We start from the raw sequence: 20,095 nt of genomic DNA, 5'->3' as shown, positions 1-20,095 counted from the left end.
CTTGAACTTACACATAATGAATTACAAGTTTTATGTAATTCAAACAAGAAGCTTTCTTAAGCAAATTAGCTCAATTGCATACAATTTCTGCATTTATTTCATATTAAGTATTCCATTTCATATATCTTACTTAAAGTTTGTCTTAATAGTCCTGCATGTATCTTTTATTCCCTTTTAAAATGTGCAACGAGTAAAATTAATAATGCGGTAACGAAATTTGAAACTTTTCAAATCCGATTTTTTCTAAAATTTCAATCTTTAGCACTTCCACTATTTTAACAATTTATTAGACCACGAGGATCAACTGGCTAGTCAGTGTGACGATTTCCTCTAATCACTATAATTTGAGATAACTTTGATCAAAACCAACATATCATTATTGTGTACTGTTAACTTTTCCAGCAGAAAGAGATTACATTCTCTTTCCATTTATTCACAATGAAACTCTGCTTACTGTAGTCTAAATGCGTTTGAGATCAGATAGATATACCTTTGGTAAATTTCCCACTTCAAAATTCTTTTCAACAATCACAAACAAATTTAAACAAATTATTGCGTAGCTAGAAGTTAATGTCATATTAATCTAAAAAGATTTATGCAACAAACAGATGAATTTAATGTAGCCAAGAATGTTAATGGATGATAAGCTGAACTGAACTGGTCAGTTATTCCGTTAAACACATTTTGATAGTATGACAGTATTCTGCAAATACTTTAAGATTAGTAAAATTAAGAGTAATCGAAAATCTTTTTTAGCAATATCAGAAAACAGATAAACATTAAAAACCTGTAGGTTTGATTAATTAAATTTGAAAAAAAGAAGTCTACATGAACAATTTTGTAACATCGTTCCAGTTCTTCGAATTCTGTGAAGTTGTGATAAATGATAAGGTTTAACCGGATATCTGTTTCTTTCCATGCTGATACATAGTTTATTGAAAACGGATAGGAATCAATATCAGTTATCCCATCAAATCAAGTGAAATTGTTCCCATACAAATTGTTCCCATACATACATGAGCGATTAGTCGTTACTTTTTATCATTAATCAATATCACCAAAAACACTCCTACCATTTATCAGTAAGCACCATCATGAGCATTAATATCATTGTGTTAGAATTACTACTGTGCGGTGGGTTATTATCAGAATGAGTTATAATCATTTACGTGATTGGTAATTAGTAATGAGATTTTGCACACATTGCTTCGCTAAAAATCATTTTAGATCGGATCTGATTGTCATTCAACTCAAGCAAAAATTCCATAAAATCTGCATTTTCAGGAAAGGAAAAATTCAAATATAAACGACGGAAACAACTTATTTCCAAATGACCTCACTGATCAAATTAAAGTATCGATTATGATGGCTACGATGTCTGTGCGCAGATTACGAAACACTTTCCAGTCAAGATGAAACTATTTCGATCGTTATCACCAAACGCTAATAACCGGTAACTATTACTATCTGCGGAAAAAATTCTGTCTGGAATAATTTACTTCTTCGAATAATCATTCCACCATAACTGGTTTTGTCTTATCATTGTCCGTAAATGAAACTGTAGTTACTGAAGTAATCGGAATAAAAACCGTTTCCATTAGCTTAATCCGATGAATATCTTTCTCTCTTATCGTTATCACACACTGTCTTCTCTTTTATCCATCTGCCCAAATGAGGCAAAATCGTGACACTAATTGCCAAGTTAGCATAATAGAGTAGTGCATATTAGTGATTAAATCATTATGCTACTGATTTTCTGATACATCTATTATTATGAAAGCGATCCTGATATGCTTTAGACCCCACTTCCGATTACGGTATATCCTATATTTGCATGGCAACATTGCGAAATTAGCATCAATCTGTTGTTATCACCACTTTTTTTAGTAGGATGAGGAATATCTTGTACATAATGTACCCGATGTTATTTCTTAAGATCAGCATAATTTGCTTTTGTGTCTTCTAGATGTTTAGCTTCTTCTACCTTCTAACAATATTCAGAATTCAGATACGTACAAAGTATTTCCACGTAGAAATCAAGTGATGATTCTCCTGCACGATTCAGTGCAACGCATGAATAATTACCGGCATCAGAAACTGACATACGGGCGACATGCAGCCGTTGACCGTCAGATGTGATCTGCAATGGCAACGGGAAAAATAATGAATATTTCAATTTGGAAAAGTAAATTTAAATATAATACTTACAGTTTATAAATTTATATTTGAAATTCATTTTTTTGAAATGAAAATTAAGTATTCAATTACGATGATAACATTGGAATGACCAGACATTTTCCTTTGAATAAAAGAAATACTACAGTGACTCAGTGATTCGGTGCAATTTCCTTATCCCGACAGTGTTTATCGAACAGAGAAGAACAAGGGAGACATATAAAATCAATCAATTAATTCCACCTCAAAGATCACCTTGTTCTGTATTTACTTATTCTAAAACTTCCCTTTTCTAGAAAGGTGAACTGAAATCGTTAATAATATTACGTTAAGCTTAAAAATCAATTCAGTATGAGAATCAAATTTCAAACAACCGTTCCTCTGAAATTTGAAACTGTAATCGATTTCCAAACTTTTTATTGTCAAGGAAATGATTGTTTGTTTGTTTACTTGGGGGGAAGAGGAAGGAAAAAAGGCATAACTAATGTTTGGGGAGCAAATGGAATTATTTGAAAACAGAAATTTTGACTAACTTTAATATTTGGCAGTGTGAGTCCATCAATTGGACGGCCATCTTTGTACCATAATATTTCAGTTTGAGTTGCCGAATCTCCGTCATTTTTTACCGGACAGAACAATGTAAGACTATCTTTTTCTTGTTTCGTATATTTTTGTGGTTGCACTGTTTCAAGTTGTGGTGGTACTGCAATTTGAAGCTAAATTGACCACCTTGTGGACAATAAAACATTTCAATAGAAGGAAGAAAGAAAGCCAACCTAACACTTCCAAATTAAAATTTTGTTCCACTCGGCCTCCTTTATTTTCAACCACACACCGAAACTGTCCCTGATCACTCACTTTCACTTCCTTGATTCCAAATGTTTGATTATTCTGCAAAGTCATTTGCTAATGACTCATAAATTTTTATATTTTAATTTATAAAAATTTGAATTATTTGCCAAACTTTCATTTCTTACTGTTAGTAAACACTGCTAAAATGATTCTAAATAATCTCAATTAATTTAAAAATTGAGGCATGTGATGCTACATAATTTCATACAATTAAACCTGTTCAACAACAAAACGATCATCATCGATCGATATTGGAACATCGTCCTTATACCATTTCACTGATGGATGAGGAATCCCAGAAACTGGACATTCTAAGTAAATTGATCTGCAAAATACTTGCTTAGAAATTCTCAGTATTTTGAAAATATGAAAAATTTTTTATTTACTTTCTTTAAATCTCGAAGTTATTAGAAAATAATTTGAAGAGTTTCTAGAAAAAGAGTGTAATGTTTTTTTTGCAGGAAAAGCATGAAATTATTTTAGAAAAAAAAAGCGAAAATGAATTGATTTTGCGAAGTTATTTCGCTATCAATTGCGAATTCCTGTAAAAGAGGCAGTAATTAAAAGAAGGAATTGAAAAAAATGATACCATCAAGTGAAAAATTAACAGAGATAAGATAAATTCTTTTAAAAAAATCGAAATGCTTAATATACAAAATAAAGTTGTGGTATATTCTTTGGAAAATTAGTGAGTTTTATATGCCAAATCAATAATTACAAATAGTCTTGCAGTAATAAGACTCATTATATAGATATATAATTGATGGTTAAAACTCCAAAAACGTGAAAAACGTGAGTTGGTTTTACATCATTTATTAATGAAGTCATTATAACTTTTGCTATGCTTGATAAGAACAGTTATAGTTGTCATTGTTATCAACATTAATTTAGTTATGAGAAGCATATAACGTATCTTTTTGATGTCTACATGATTTACAGAATCTATAAATGAAAGAGGCATTCAACGAAAGCAAAACTAGAAGTGAAAGATCGGAAAAAAGTATTGCTGTTGTGAATGTAATATCAGGATATGAAGTATAACCTATGATTCAGAGAGACAATTTTACTCATCTACCTATCAGACAATTTTACTCATCTACCTGTCAGACAATTTTGCTCATCTACCTGTCATCACCTGTTTTTGCTGAAATAATGGATCCACATAAGAAATTTAAAATAATTCATTTAAAAGCTAAAATAAACGAACTTCCCCATAACGGCCAATGGATTGCCGATGATATTTGAGGTGTCAATACTGGGTGGTACTAACACTTTCAGTGTTAGGTCAATATCCGCTGCGCCTGCTTCGTTTTCTGTTTTGCATGTGTATTTTCCTCCATCGCTTAGTTCCACACCACGGATCGTTAATTGCTAGAAAATGTAAAAATTTTCGAAAATTAACCATAAACATTTGAAATTATATTTTCTACTGACTGAAACATTTCAAAAAATTGAAAATTACAAATACTCTGATTAAGTTGGACAAATGCGCTTAGTCGTCTTTTTCTTTAGGACCAGAAATGAAGCTGGAAATTACTGAAATTCTTCAGTTACTATCTGAATTGATTCTTAGATAAGCATGCGAAATCTAAATAGCTTCAAATACAAATATTTTCCGGATGCATTTCAATGATTCCGTTGATACAATGCATTAGGAATGGGATATTAATCGAAGAAATCGATTTCGGAAAAAAAAGCTCATTATTGAGTTTATGCATCAGTTAATCAACTCATTAAAGCGTCTAATTTAAAAAACTTAGCACAAAATTGCTATCCTTCTGAAGAACTGATAGTGATTAAATCGGATCTTCAACGCATCCTCTTTTTCAAAAAAATTATTTTTATTTCTATATAGTCGCATTTTTGTGTTTAATTATGCATTTTTATGCAATTTCCATTTCAATAATCGTTTGGCGCAAAACTTTTATGGCATTTGCACATGCATTTATCGCAATGAAATGAGCTTTTATGTAAGCAATCATTAGCTATCAAGAAGAAGTAAACGTCAGTAGCAGAGTATGTTAAACACATGTAAACAATGGCTAGAAGTATGTGTAAAATAATAGATAAAAATTTGTATATTCTGGAGATTCCAAAGATGTCAAGATATATTATATCAATCCTATCCGGAAAACTTAGCCTTAGTCTAAGTGTAAAAGTAAATGATAACATCAATAAACTGGTTGTTGTATGTGCAAATATGCTAAAAGAAATACGAATGAATTACTTTTTTTTTTTTGCAATGAAATAATTCCCCAGTTAACCTAGATTTGACATATAACTGTTAATTTTATAAAGTAAAGTAAAATTTAAAATTTCGAAAGGGTAAATCAGTTTGAGTTGAAACTTTTGAAAAATTGAAAAATCTTTTTCTTTTTTTATATAGGAAATATGAGGACATTTAATAGAATTGTTGATTGATGGACATTATTTGATATATTTATTCACAAATAATAGAAAGATGGATGGCGAAAAGATGTATGGAATTTCCGTTCATGAAATTTGTTAATTGATAATAATTAAAGGAATATTACAATGATTCCCAGGTTAAGAAAGCATTGATTAGCGTATATTTTTTCTAAGGTGAAAAAAAATAAATTTCAGTCAGTTGTCGTCACGTCAATTGAGTAATAAAAGTAAGAAATTTATAGGAAGAAAGGGGAAAATAATTTCAGTCGTTTAAGTTACAAGCAATTAATTTTTTTCCTTTTTTTATCAATACTTTTGTATGTATTCCCAAATCTTTAGTAATTGAAGATTATTCTTCCATAGAAGATGAAAAATATCATTTTTTTTCGTTTTTTTGTTCACTTAAAAACGGTATTGCTGGACGGCGGATATGGTAATGTCCTGTTTGACCACTAAATATTGCCTCTTTTTTTAAATTTTCACTTGACAATATCCTTTGTTGTGTGAATTTTGTTACCCTTACAAAAAGTAAGACAAGAAAAAAGGATGATTTCTACTATTGCTATTTTACGTCCTCGACAACGGAAAATTTCTTTTTGCTAAAATTAAGTTTTATGGTGAGAAAATCTGTTAGTAGTAGTTAGTACTTCATCTTTCTTTGATCTTCTCTACTTTTGAGTTTAGATCATTGAGCAGAACTAGAAGGACATCAAATAGTATGTCAAATACACTAACATCGTGAGAAACAAACACATATTTTATGCTGAATTAATAAAATAACTAACCTGTCCATCTGGTGATATATGAATGTTTTCACGAAGATATAGAGGTGAATCACCACGAAACCAATGAATTTCCGGTTTTGGGTCAGCTTCAACATCACAATCCATTGTTACCGTTTTACCAAGTATTACCTCATACACAGCTTCACCACGATGATGAAATTTTGGTGGACCTGATAATGACAAAAATTTAATTCCATTCTATGCATATTTTGTCACAAATTTGTAATCCAAATTTTAGAAATTAAAAAGAAAATATTGACATTTCTCATAATTTTGATCCTATTATAGTGAATACTTTGAGTAAAAATTTTCGATGTTTGATAAGCCAGGGAATATCGGAAATGAATTTATCGTACATAAATTCACTTCCAGTAAGTTCGAAATAAGAAATGATAAAATTATATAATTCAATATAACAATTTATAAGTTCCAATGTCAAGTAGCCAATTATGGAATGGAAAAGGAATTAAAATTACCGATAATTTCAAGCTCATAATTAGTATTCAATATTCCAGCTTCATTTTCTGCGATACACGTATAACGTCCCTTATCATATTGCTAAAGATATATGAGCAATGAGTAAAAGTATACTCTACAAATAGGGAAAACACTGAATAGGATTTTTTTTACCTCTTATCTCATTAACCTTTCTAATATCCCAGCTTATTATCATATTTGTAGGCTAAAACATCCAATGTAAACTAAAAATCCGTGTTATACCTTCGATTCATGAATTATCAAATCGGTTTCTCCAAGAATTTTTGTGCTGTCAATCGTAATTGGTTTCCCATTGTATAACCATTTAACCTAAAAGAGAGTAAAATGATTTTCATGAATTAAAAATTATATTATCAGCATTATGAGTTCTGTTATTAAAGTAACCTTTGGTTTTGGATTGCCCTTTACTGGACAATGCATGATGACTCTAGTACCCTGAACAACACGTAGATTCTGATCGATTTGTTCCTCAATATGCGGCGCTATTAGAACAATCACCGTGAAACTGGCTTCTGCTTCTCCGGCAAAATTCTTTGCAACACATGAATAACTTCCAGAATCTGCTCTACAAAAAAAAAAAAGAACATGAAAGATTCTCTTCCAAATTAGCCCATAAAAACTTTTCATCTCCCTCTCTTTCTCTCCTCTCTCTCTTATTAACTTACTAAGGTAAGTTAATAAGAAGTTCCTTTATGAAAAAATTTTCATCAAACCTGCGTGATTTAAGAATCATCATTGTCTCTCCACGTGGACTCAATATGATATTCTTCATATCTTCGATTGGACGACCACCACGCATCCACCTGAAATTACAGTACCTGTGGTATTCTTTGTGGTCTTAAAATTACCGTATAGGATATTCCTTAAGTAGATAGGTAATTGAAATATCGACATGTGATATTCGCTCGCATTATTAATTAAAAAAAAAATCGCACGTGATAATTGGTTCTGGATGCCCATCGACTTTACATTCAAGACGTGCTCGATCACCATTACGAACTCGTACTTCCGCTTTCAGGTCTCGGAAACGTGGCTTGATAAAAACATCAACCTCAAAATCGGTTGATACTGTACCAGCTTCATTACGTGCTTCACACGTGTACCTAAAAAATCCTTTCCTGATTTAAAAAGTTTCAAAGAACGATATCCTGAACAGATTTTCAAACACTTCAAGTAAACTACCGAAGTATCAGGAAGGCGAATAGCAGGAAGTATAGCTCTTTGCAAATACTCAAATCTACGTAAAGGCGCATTTTGTTGAGTTAATATTTCACGAAGTGAGATAACCCGCATTTCTTAATAGCATTCTAATTTATACATATTTTCACCTGAAGTACTAAAAATGTCACCTGCCAGCATCAGAGGCTTTCGATGATTCAATCACAAAACGTGAGTCACGTGTAACCAAAGGTCGCCCATCTCGCTTCCACACAATCATCGGTTTCGGGTTTCCGGTTGCAACACATTCCAAAGTCAGTGTGGCGTTTTCCTTCACCTGCACAACACGTTCACCTTCCAGGATCGTTGGTGGAACTGGAAAAAAATTGTTGTTCATTACAAACAAAGGATTTCTACAATTATTTATGCAAATTTTCCACATCAAAATTATAATTAAAAAAAAAGGCGTACTATGAAGGAATAAGAAAGTGTTTGAAACAATCTTGACAATCACACTCTTCAGAGGAAAGGATAAACCATCTCCACAATAACTTCATCATTTACTCCAGTGATAAGATCATTTCTTGCATATCATATCAGTGCACATCACTTTTCAGGAAAATCCTAAATTGTACTATTCTAACTACTCACCAAGTACATAAAGTTGTGTTGTCATACGATGTTCGCCAGCTCGATTTCTTGCTATGCATGTATATCGTCCCGCATCACTAACTTGAGCTTCCCTAAATTTCTTCATTCTTCTCAAATTCAAAATTAGTAACAAGCTGAAGATATTCATTGCGATTAACCTAATTACAACTCTTAATTATATCTCAATTAATTTCGTTGGAAAACAAGCATTAATTTATCAAACTTAGTTGTCATTTTCGAGACACGCGTCTTCCTTATCGATGCAATACACAGAATTTTATCTATGCAAATTTGATTAACTGAATAACTAATATTTAAATTAATGCACTCTTCTTTTCTGCCTTTTCGCTTAAAATTCTCGAATTCCGAAGAAGAAACCTGAGATGAATGTAATGCAAATTACTGGATGACTGGGCTGTCGTGGCATTAAATCGCTGTCCATTTTTGAGCCATTCAACTTTTGGCACTGGGGTTCCACTCACTTCACATCGAATTGTTTGTCCTTGTCCTTGGATTACTTTCAGTTCATCGACAAATGTTGAAATTCTTGGTGGTGCTGCAATTCAGAGAATCAGTCGAATAAAATTACTTGAATTTAATAACTTTAACCTAATTTTTAAATCAAAAAGTAAATTTGAGGAAGTCTTGAAATAAATATGCAAAAACAGTTCTATTGAAGTTTACAATTACCTCGGTAATCGATAATTTTTACCTGTAACTTGTAGGAATGTGTCAGCTTCAGCTTTTCCAACTTTATTTGTTGCCGTACACGAATATCGCCCCTCTTGATTTACTTGTACTTCTTGCAGAACCAACAAGGTACCATTATCCAGGATCTAAATTTAAACAAGACCATTTCTCGAATATTTAGAAGAGTTAAATGGGGATCAATAAATCAAAAGTATCTCAGATGGAAATTTAACATAAAATGCGGATTTAAAAGCAACGTCCCAATATCACACATCAAAGCAAACATCGAGAAGAAATTCGAACAAACATTAATTTTAGCATAATCGAACGCACGAATTTATTATCAAAGGGAAATGCCGAACTTAAAAAATTAAGTTAAAGTGGAGAGGTGAATTAAATTATCCCCCTCACCGTATGAGGTGTTCACGTATAACACGTCACAGCTTTTCAATGCTATCTTCTAGTTAGCACTGAAAAGCTGTGACGTAATGTATGCGATTGTGGCATAAATAGTTACGTCAAAATTTTGAACGAATTAAAATAAATGAAATACTTGAATTTTTTCAGATGGAAAAATTGTTCGTCCATTAAAAGACCAAACAATGTTTGGCGTCGGTATGCCAGTTTTTTTACATTCAATATTTACTGTTTGGTTTAAAACTGATTCGATCGTACGGAAAGCTGATCCAGTGATTTTTGGTGGCACTGAAAGCAATTCATATAGCATATTAGCGCCATTCAGGAAATGATTCACAATCCCATATTTCTATACATCAACCAAATTTGTAATATTTTTGAGAGCTTGTTGAATTTCATTGTTGAAATATCTACGGAAATTTCGTTCTCCTCCAAAAGGAATTTGATTCTCTGTGTATGGAATTTTTCGTGACTTTATCAACTTCACTAAGAAAAGAAATATTTGAGTCGAATTTTGGTTGAACATAAATTTATAATTTAAGTAAGAAAATTGATTTCATTAGAAAATTTCTTTCATAGCAATAATAACTTCATGGGAATTCTTTATAAAATCAAATTTGAAAGTGTAAGCTATTTCACTTCTCATTGAATAAGAAACTTTCTGGGAAAAAAAAAAACACGAGAAATAACGTTGTAAGAAGTTTTCCCATGCAATTCAATATTGAAATATAAATATGTAATCGCTCTTTTAGAAATCTTATCAGAAGTGATAATATCACTGAATTTTACCGAAAAACATACGAGATTATCTACGAAATGATTTGAAGTAATTCAAAGCTCTTATTCTTGCTTTGCTAATTGTTGCTTAAGCAATTCATCGTATCTGTCAGCAACTCAAGTTGACAGGTAATTCAATTTCGAATAAATGCTTCTAGAATAATTGAAATTGCCAATTCTTTGCTGCTTAATTAAATTTACCTAAAACGACCACATTTATGTAAGCAATGGCTTCTCCAGCATCATTCCATGCTCGACAAACATATCGACCTGCATCGTAGAGTTGTCCATGCAGTATATGCAGTTTCAAGCCACTCGTTGATAGCTGCAACATATTTTAGAACTTTTCATTTCAATTAATTTTAAGCATTTTTGTGATAATTTTCAAGTGATATCAATCAAATTTATCATTTGATTTGTTATATTTCGACTCTTTTCAACTTTTAATATTTTTCACTGTATTGAACGGATAATTTGTTATGCAAAACTAGAATCTAAATGGGTTAAGCTTGTGAAATTGGAAAGAAAAAAAATCTCTTTTAATTTTAGTAATATGAACTCGTTTCAAGAACTTTTATTAGTACTGCCAAAAATCGTTCCCTCCAAAAAAAAAAAAACTGCTTTTCAAAAAAATAGTAATAAATTTTATTGGCAATAAATCAATCACGACGACGTGTTACTCATGATAGAGATTTTCGCACCACTTCCATCATCTCCTCCCAAAATCATACCCTTTCTATTTGTGGTGTCTTAAATAAAGAACCAGTTCTGGAAATTTCCTTTGAATTTCATTCATACGGTATGAAAATGGAATTATTCTTTAACAGTTAAATCTATTTTTTTACCAAACCAACTTTAGAAAGTTCAATGCAATGTGTCACCAATTAATTTTTGCTTTTCTCTTCTACTATCACCTATCAGCATTACTTGTCTAAAGTACGGTAGGATTAAATTTAGGAAATGACTGATCTTCCAATTTTATCCTCTTTTCATTTCCTGACGAAATAACTTTTAGAAATAAACAACTTCATTTGTGGGTCAATAATCCGCATTGCTCAAATATAATATGCAATATTTAAAATTTACCTGTAAATTATTCGATGTAGTAATCGGAATACCATTTTTCGTCCATTGTATTTCCACTGAAGGATCATCGATTGGACAGGTCAATGTTATTGTTTCATTTTCAGCTAATTCAACGACACGATATTGACCATCCATTTGCGGTGGTTCTAAGTAAAGGTACTAGTAGATGCAACGAGTCCCGTATTTTAGAATTGTGTCTTAAATTTCAATTTTAGATAAAATTAGCTTTCGTATTTCATCCAAACAAAGACAAAGGGATTAATAATTTCATCTAAGTTGTCAAATATCAGAGGGATGTGTTTGATTAGTCGTGGAACTTCAAAATGCTGGCCATATAAGATTTCGGATTACTTTAAATTAGTTGTAAGACTCAAAATATGGAATATTTTATGATAATGACTTTTCAGTTATAGCATGAGATTTGCAAAAATTCAAAATTTCAACAAAAAAGAAATTCACTAAGAACGGCTACGATAAGGTCTTTCTCCGCTCGACCAGGTTTATTTTCCGCCACACATGAATATCGACCAGCATCTTGATCTGCAGCTGATTCAATATGTAATTGTTGATGGTCATTCATAAATAATACATCCGATTCGTTGATTTGTTGACCATTCTGTAGAACAGTACGGTAATTGGATAGTTAGGTCAGAAAGATTACTAAACGTGAATACTATTTACCTATCCATAGATTTCTTTTTTTTCGAACTAATAGGTCATGTAACTTAATTCTACATATGAAATTAGTTTCAGTTGGCAAATTAATTTAGTACGCGCAAACAATTCGTCATTGTTCCCATAAGCCTTTCTTCTCTCCTTCATTTCCAGTCATCCGTTCGCTCCCTTCATTCAGATAGAATTTTAAAAACGGCAAACAAAGTTGAAGTTATTCTAAATCGATTATATTCAAAGCATTTTCAGGTCCTTCAAATATACCATAAGAATTGTTTTTATCTCTTATTCGCAATTAATTAATGAGACTAAACAAAAATTTATCGCATATTTTTCCAAATTCAATAATTGAATAAAGTTAATTGGAGAAAAATTATTCTCATAGTAGGTTAAAAAACAAAATTGATCAATTTTTTTAATGGATATTTAGTTAAATGTATGCTGACTATTACGCTTTCGTTTACACTTTTTGATTAATCATTAATTAGATATGAATATTAATGAACGACAAAAAGGTTTGGAAAGCCTCGATTGATTGCCATCTAGACTAAAGCTGAAGAATTACTGGGATGATTTGATATCCTCATTTTAATTACTGTCGTGGTTTCTAGATCACTTATGCATGGTATAGGTTTAAATTAAAACTGAAAGAAAGTGCTCATTTAGAAATTTTCTACCCTAATTTACAAAGCCAGATTACTGTCAACCAAACAGGATTGAAATGAAGAATACAAAGAGCAACAAACAGAAGAATTCACGACCTGTCATATTCCTTATTTTATGGTTCGTTGTAAAAAGAAGTCCAATAATTGCAAAGAATAAAATTTTCTAGTTTTTTGGATGGAATCATTTCTATCAATTGATATTTTATGAAATTTTTTCTTAAAATAATTTCACTGTCCTCAGAATCATTCATCTTTATCACTAATTAGAGCAAAATTTCATACATTTTATTTGTAATTAAGCAATAAAACACTACTGTACTTCGATTTATTATTGTCTTTTTGAAAGAATTGCTTAACCAAAATTGCCAGAAGATTAATAAAATATTTCACAAAGTTTATATCAATTTTCCCTTCCAATAATTTACAATTTATCACATTTCTTTCAGCACTCTTTTCTCGGTGATGAATGTGCCCTACCAAGAGATTCTCTGAATGAATGCTTTAAAATTTAATCGAGATTTCTTAAATTGAACGCGACAACAGGAGAGCTTGCTTGCATCCTTTCCCTCATCCATAATACTATGCTTACTTGCTACCTTTATAAATAACTAATCAAAAATATAAATATCCAGTGAAGTTAACCATGGATCAAATCCGGAATACTTGTATTGAATTCGTGCCGTAATTTCATCCTTCCAATATTCAGGCAAGCATCAAATATTTATTTGCACGCCTTCAATTCCGATAAAAGCAATTTCAATTGTGGATCTATGCGAATGATATGCGACAAGTTAAAGGCGTTGCTTTGACATATGGATAAATGTTTATCGCATATTATGCATATATGCTATAGTATTTTTGAAGTAGCTTGACTGCTTGTTGAAGATATTTTCATTCTATTCTTCTGAATTCTGAGATCAAAGATTATTTGATTTCAAGAAGAACAAAAAACCACAAAATTAGTAAAAAAATTATCTATAACCTTTAACCCATTTTATTTGTTATATGTTATACTTAAAAGGAAACGAGATACTGATCTTCTGCTAATATACAATTTTCTATTTGTTCGAAAAAAAGTTAAAATGCATTGCTATTTTTATTGATACTAAGTTGTAAACAAATTCCTTTTTAATTCGATCAGTCTTATTTCAAATAGAATTGAAAGATTTATCGAAATTTAACCAATTAAATATTATAATATCAATCATTTCTCTATTAGTTATTTCATTCAAACTTTTGTTAACTCAATCATTTATTTGTTTGCTTACCATTCCCCCTTAGGCATTAAGCGTTTCAAAATAACAATTATTCAATATATTTCACTTATTTCATGTTGAATATCAATTTGCATCAAGAATTTTTAAAAAAAAAATTTAATACTTTGCCATGAAAATTTTTGAACGAACTAAATTAATTAACTAATAAAATTTTTCTTTACTGCAACTTATTAATTAAAAACATTATAAATTTTTGGAAAAAAAAATGACTAAAACAGTCTACATCCGTCCCATATAAAGCGTATTCATGTCGTTTTCAGTAAAGTCAATTCATTTGAATGATTGACAGATTCTTCAAGTTTCCTCAAATACATTCATTTATTGAAAGATTTGAATTCATCATTTTTAAAGACATCTACGATCCGTTTAAAGACGTTAAAGGAATGATTAATATTGTCTCTTTCTTACGTGCTGTATCATAGACGTTGTCAACATAGGCGAAAAGTAGTGTGCTGTCAACAAACGCTGAGTATTGCGGAATTTATAGCATTAAGGTTTCAACAAACTTCAATGAAAAAGATATTAGCAATGAATCATTTTATGCTGAACACTTCTAAAATGATGAAGTTTGCATTATGAAAAAGGCAATGAACGAAGTAATACTATGATAAGGTAAAGAATGGAAAAATTTTAGGTGAAATAACTCTAGTAACTAGTTAGATTAGTTATTCCAATGCAACTAAACAAGTCTTGAATACAAACTTGCGGATATCCTGTGATTTTTTTCCCATCTCTTTCTATTCAATTACTTCTTTTGATACTTACTTACCTTTGTGTACGTACAGACCACCTTGCAAAGACTTACTGCTCCTTTCCGCTTTAGTTAGACATCAGCAATATTTCAATTGGGAATTTTAAAGTTATAAGTATAAATAAAAGCTTTAAGAGTTATGCAAGAATAATTCCTCCCTCTATCATATAACTGACATTGATCAAAGACTGAATATAAATGTCTGGTTGAGTTGAAATTTGCCAAATATATAAATTTCACTATTTAAACTTCCAAATCAACAAATGTTACTCATTTATGTCAACTATTTATATTTCACACTTCACTTTCCTAAACTGAACTGGCTTCTTTTTAAATATTAGTGTTTGCTTTTCTCGTCTCATAACATTAAAAACCTTTTCTAATTAAAATTCAAAGCTTATTACTTTTAAAAAATTTTTCGTGCATAATTATTTGCAACTATCTTAGTCCTCAAGAAAATGACCATGTTCATTCAATTCTTCACATGAGATGTGAAACAAAAATGCATTTATTCTTTTAAACTTTGAAATATAGAACATCCAAACGACCATCACATTGCCCTCATTTACAAGTATTTCTTCTTCAATCTTCAATTCTAACACTCGATGTCACATACAAGAAGATGAGTAATTCATCATATACCAGCGGTGTAAAGAAAGCGCAACTTGCTATCATTTATCAATTTGATAACATTCAAATTTATTAATTTCAAATATCCTCTTCTTTCTTCAGTGTAAATAGAAACTTTAATGATTGCAAAGCATTTATCACTGTTAATATATTTGTTTAAGCTATCCCAATCATGCCGCTCACAATATTCAAACATTTTGATTTACTTCCTTAAAATTTGATTAGCAAATTTGATGTTTACATTAGTTTGTTTTCTCTTCTTCCCTTTCCTCCTAAAATTGTCATTATTTATCTTCCCAATTAAACAAATTTTCTTTTTTTAAAAGTAATGCTCACGCTTATAGGATGAAAAGCATGCTGAATGGTGACAAAATACAAAATACCACGATACATAAATTACTTCTTGACAATGTGACATTTCGCGCTGTATATCTGGCGTAAATTTAGCAAACCATTACGTAAACCATTATCAATTTTAAGTAATGATATGATATCATTCGAATTTAACATCCAAAAGTAATTCGATATATCTCAGTTTTCATTTCATTCGGAAAATTCTAATTCTTCAAGTAGGGAAGAGCAATTCTCATCAGAATCCCTCACGAATATATTATCAAATCCAGCCTCCCAAAACTACTTTAGACATGAAGAGAAAGTTCTTGCACATGTAATTCAGTTTGTCTCTCTTCAAATACCTCAACTTTCTCGCCTTTTTATGTCATAAAAGATAATTTAGGAAGAAAATAAAAAAAGCACATATTCCTTCTTTACTTATTTATCATTTCTATTTAAATGCTTTCATAAAGTTCTTCGTCTCTTTACTAGAATTTGGCAGAATTAATGTGTAGGAAATTTCATTTTCACTTAAAAATAATTCCAATTCCAATCTTTCAACTTTATCTAAATTAAAAAAAAAAAACTTGAGTATTGAAGGGGAGAAAGAATTATCACATAAATACTTAATTATTTATTTACAATTGGAAATTGTTTTCAAAATCCAACTTAAAAAGTAATCGCATTTTGATAAATAGAAGAAATTTCATGTAGTTCTACAAGTTGAACTTTGAACTGTCTATTATTTTAGTCTTCTTCTGATTCAATTTGTGCAATTTGATTCGATTTCACTCTTCTCAAGAGTTTATCAATAGAAAGATGTCTGCTTTGATAGAAAGATAGTTATTGCCACTTAACAGTTGATAGTTTAATATGATGGAAAAATTGAATTCCATTTCATTCCAACTAATATCAATGGTCATTACGTCATGACATACATGATATACGTACGTAAGTGCGTAATTCACTCGCAATCACTTGCAAGCTAAACAAGTGATGCTCTGCATTATTAGGCATTTGGAGGATGATCGTATGAAGAGAAGGCGTTGCTGGGTGACAGCAACAACATTCAGATGGGTTCCGATAGCGCTCGTCAACGATGAGCTTTTTATTGCTCGACCTAGCCATCACAACTTCATACAGGTGTTTCCGATGCATTTCATCCAACCCTCTCGCATCACTTTTTCGCTAAGATCCTATTTATCAACAAGAATGTCTGCTACAATCTCTTAATCTCTCCTTTTAACCTTCAACAATCACTTTTCATTACTTCAACGGCATTGTGGTAAATTTTAAATTTGCAAAAAAGAGAAAAGTTTTTTGTTTTTTTATTACTTTCAAGCTAATAATGAAACTTTCCGTTTCACATTCTCAAATATTTTTGGTGAAAGAACGAGATTTTTTCCGGGAAAAATCTGAAACTTTATTCGCAAAATCTGTCCATTTATCTTCTCTGTTTCGGGAAATTATACCAAATGCGAGATATAAATGATATAAAAGAAAGAAAGAGAGAGAGAGAAAAAAGAGAAGAGGGAAGCCAATTTAATTATAATTAATAAAACTTCAATCGACTTTTTTCTTTTTAGTATGCTAAGATTTCATTCATTTGTTTAAATATTATATTTTATATGTGAGCCAAACTTCTAACAAATTTCCATTTCCATTTCCGCTCAATGCTTGTCCATTGTCGCAAATGAAAAAGAAAAAAAAAGAGAAAGGGAAATTCGCTTCTTACAAATGTATGCTTAATTGTATGAGTCATGTAATAGAACATGGCATTTCAATCTGATGGATGGTTGAAAAGCTGCGATACTTGGCCAAGTAATGATGCGGTATTTGTATTATGAATAAGTTAAGAGATAAACTGAAAAATAAGCAATAACCCAACGCTTATGACTTACTGATACAGATTTTATCGAATAACACCAACGAAATTATGATATAATTTTCATAAAAAGGAACAAGTAAATTTGGGAAAAAATTGTGACGAATTTTTTTTTTTCAAACTGTTATAAAATTTCATCATCTTATTTGTCACTCTTTTCATTTCTCACCAATCGATTAAATTTTTAATTTTTTAAAAGTAAAAACAACCGAACCTTAAAGAAAGTTTATTAAAACTCATTCGAGAAAGCCTATGCTATAGACGACATCCTTCTTAAAAATGAATGTGAAAAAAAAAAAAAAACAAAAACTGCCCATTCTTAATTTTGCATTTTGAATAATGGATGACACCAAATAATAGATGACACTACTTCGATTATGGAGAGAAGGAAAAGAGCGAAACAATTTCGTGATGTATTTCCAACAAGTCACACTTGCTGTCATAACTATCGAGTAGATTAGCAACAATTCAGAAAAGTACATGACATTTACTCATTTACTATTCGAAACTTTCTGGAAAACCTCATTTAGACAAATCATCTAGTAAATACTGTTAGATAATAAGTCTGGCTTGATATTTTTGTGCTAGAAAAATGACAGTGAATGATTGGAATTAGACGAAATTAATGAGAACATTCATTTATAGTTTGCTTAAAAATTTGAAGGGTTTTAAATAAGTTTAGAAATAGCACTTTAAAGTGCCCCATATAAGTTGTTAAAAATTGGACGTTTTTTTTCTCCACTATTTCATATGATTTCAGATATAGTTTTGGGATATTTATTCTCTGTTCCATATGCTTTATGAATTTAGTCATACGATGTGCAATGAGCCATAATAAAACTACCCTGTGAAGCCTAGGCTCCATTTACTTGAAGAAGCAAGCTATGCTTCATAGTTTTTCTCGTACCAGTAGTCTTGCATAGAGTGCAAACGTGTCCACTACGCATTTGCTGATAATTTCCGTTTTATTCTGGACTATTTTAGTTATTCAAAGTTCACGTTTTCATTTAAAGTAGAGAGAATTATTTCAGATTTTGAATTATTAAATTATTAACTCCATGGCAAAGTTTGTAAAAGAGTTTATGCATGAGTCGATATCATTTCTATTTTAAATTTGATAAAAGCAATAAATTCCTTAACTGATAAAAATTTTTGCAATCTTCTATAAGTTAATCAAAGCTGTTGACAGTATGAAGTAATGAAAATGACTCCAACAGTATTTAACTAAGTTATTAATTTAGATATGAGATGGAACCATTTATTAAACTGCAAACATACAGTAATCATTCTGACCACATCATTTTATGAATCATTTCATTCTTCAACCACATTTTTTCTGATAGTTGTTAAGGTTAAAGTTCACTTTGGTGTGTGTTTTTTTTTTTAAATTTCCTATTCATTATTCATATCGAAAAACTTCATATTTTATGGAAAACTAACATTCATCAGGATTGGCATTCTGCCAATTAAAAGCTAATAGTTCGAAATTGTTAAATTGATGAATCCCAAAGGAGAATTGGCTAAGCTTTACAACGCTGCTTCTTTCCTAATGAGGCACTTGAAAATAGAAATTCATCGAGTAGGATAGGACAAGTGCGCAATGCAAGCAAGGTATACTCACGAATTCATCATCCACTCTCACCTTCAGAGGCATTGTTAAAGTTTACTGATAGAGAAGTTTCTCACAAATTTCCCTCTCGTCCTCTATCACCATTATCATTATCACTACCTAATCAATCCCTCCATATTTTTGTCCCTATTTTGTGTATTTGCTTTGAGAAATAAACAATCTTATCTTCATTTTATCCATCTAAGAAAAAAAAATCCCGAATAGCCATATCTGACCAAAAAAATTGCTATAGCAACGTTTCCCTTCATACTGCAGAGCTTATGCATGTAGGCTCATTTTCGTGGCCCATCTCACATGAAGATTTATGGGTTCCATCTGGAAATAGCACCGAAAGATGGACTGACTGACTGATCGAGTGGTGTGCGGGGGACGGAGAAAAGGAGTTAAGCAAGGCTGATTAAGAGTGGAGAGGAAGGAAAGATGCATAGAGGCTAAAGGATAAAGCTTAGAAGAGGCGTGGAAACACTCGAAACCAACTTTAATAGCAGACAAATTTTCAAATTCTCAATGCTCGTTTTTTTTTCCTTCACTATCGGCTCATTTTCCGTAAGAGTTCAGTTGCCGGCTGTTTTTTTTTTTTTTTTTTGCTATGAATGTCAATGGTCGAACTCTCTTGACATTTCATAAACAAGAGCGCGATCGACCAATGAACCATTCATCGGGAAAATTGTCGGTAATTATCAATTTAACTTAAATTAAGCTCAATGATATACTTCAAGTATAATCCTAACTTAAATTTAGGGAAAAACTTATG

At 31.0% G+C, this 20,095-nt stretch overlaps 2 protein-coding genes across 2 annotated transcripts; both read right to left on the bottom strand.

Annotated features, from left to right (window-relative positions):
• Window positions 1-1,987: 1,987 nt before the first annotated feature.
• Window positions 1,988-12,078, bottom strand: LOAG_02063 (hypothetical protein; the record flags this gene model as incomplete). The annotated part of the gene is made up of 19 exons (XM_003137601.1): window positions 1,988-2,140; window positions 2,709-2,878; window positions 2,952-3,066; window positions 3,244-3,352; window positions 4,235-4,398; window positions 6,222-6,391; window positions 6,698-6,779; window positions 6,942-7,028; window positions 7,104-7,284; window positions 7,433-7,522; window positions 7,655-7,822; window positions 8,069-8,252; window positions 8,529-8,620; window positions 8,907-9,084; window positions 9,241-9,364; window positions 9,772-9,923; window positions 10,614-10,737; window positions 11,499-11,644; window positions 11,958-12,078. 19 exons carry the CDS (start codon window positions 12,076-12,078, stop codon window positions 1,988-1,990), a joined length of 2,610 nt encoding a protein of 869 aa, XP_003137649.1.
• Window positions 12,079-16,753: 4,675 nt separating this feature from the next.
• Window positions 16,754-16,954, bottom strand: LOAG_02062 (hypothetical protein; the record flags this gene model as incomplete). The annotated part of the gene is made up of 1 exon (XM_003137600.2): window positions 16,754-16,954. The coding sequence occupies one exon, from the start codon at window positions 16,952-16,954 to the stop codon at window positions 16,754-16,756; it is 201 nt and encodes a 66-aa protein (XP_003137648.2).
• Between the last annotated feature and the right edge of the window lie 3,141 nt (window positions 16,955-20,095).

This window comes from Loa loa, assembly GCF_000183805.2.
Source record: "Loa loa unplaced genomic scaffold supercont3.2, whole genome shotgun sequence".
Classification (NCBI taxonomy): Eukaryota; Metazoa; Nematoda; class Chromadorea; order Rhabditida; family Onchocercidae; genus Loa; species Loa loa.
Note: the sequence above shows the minus strand (reverse complement) of the source record. Positions and strands in the feature narration are given on the sequence as shown.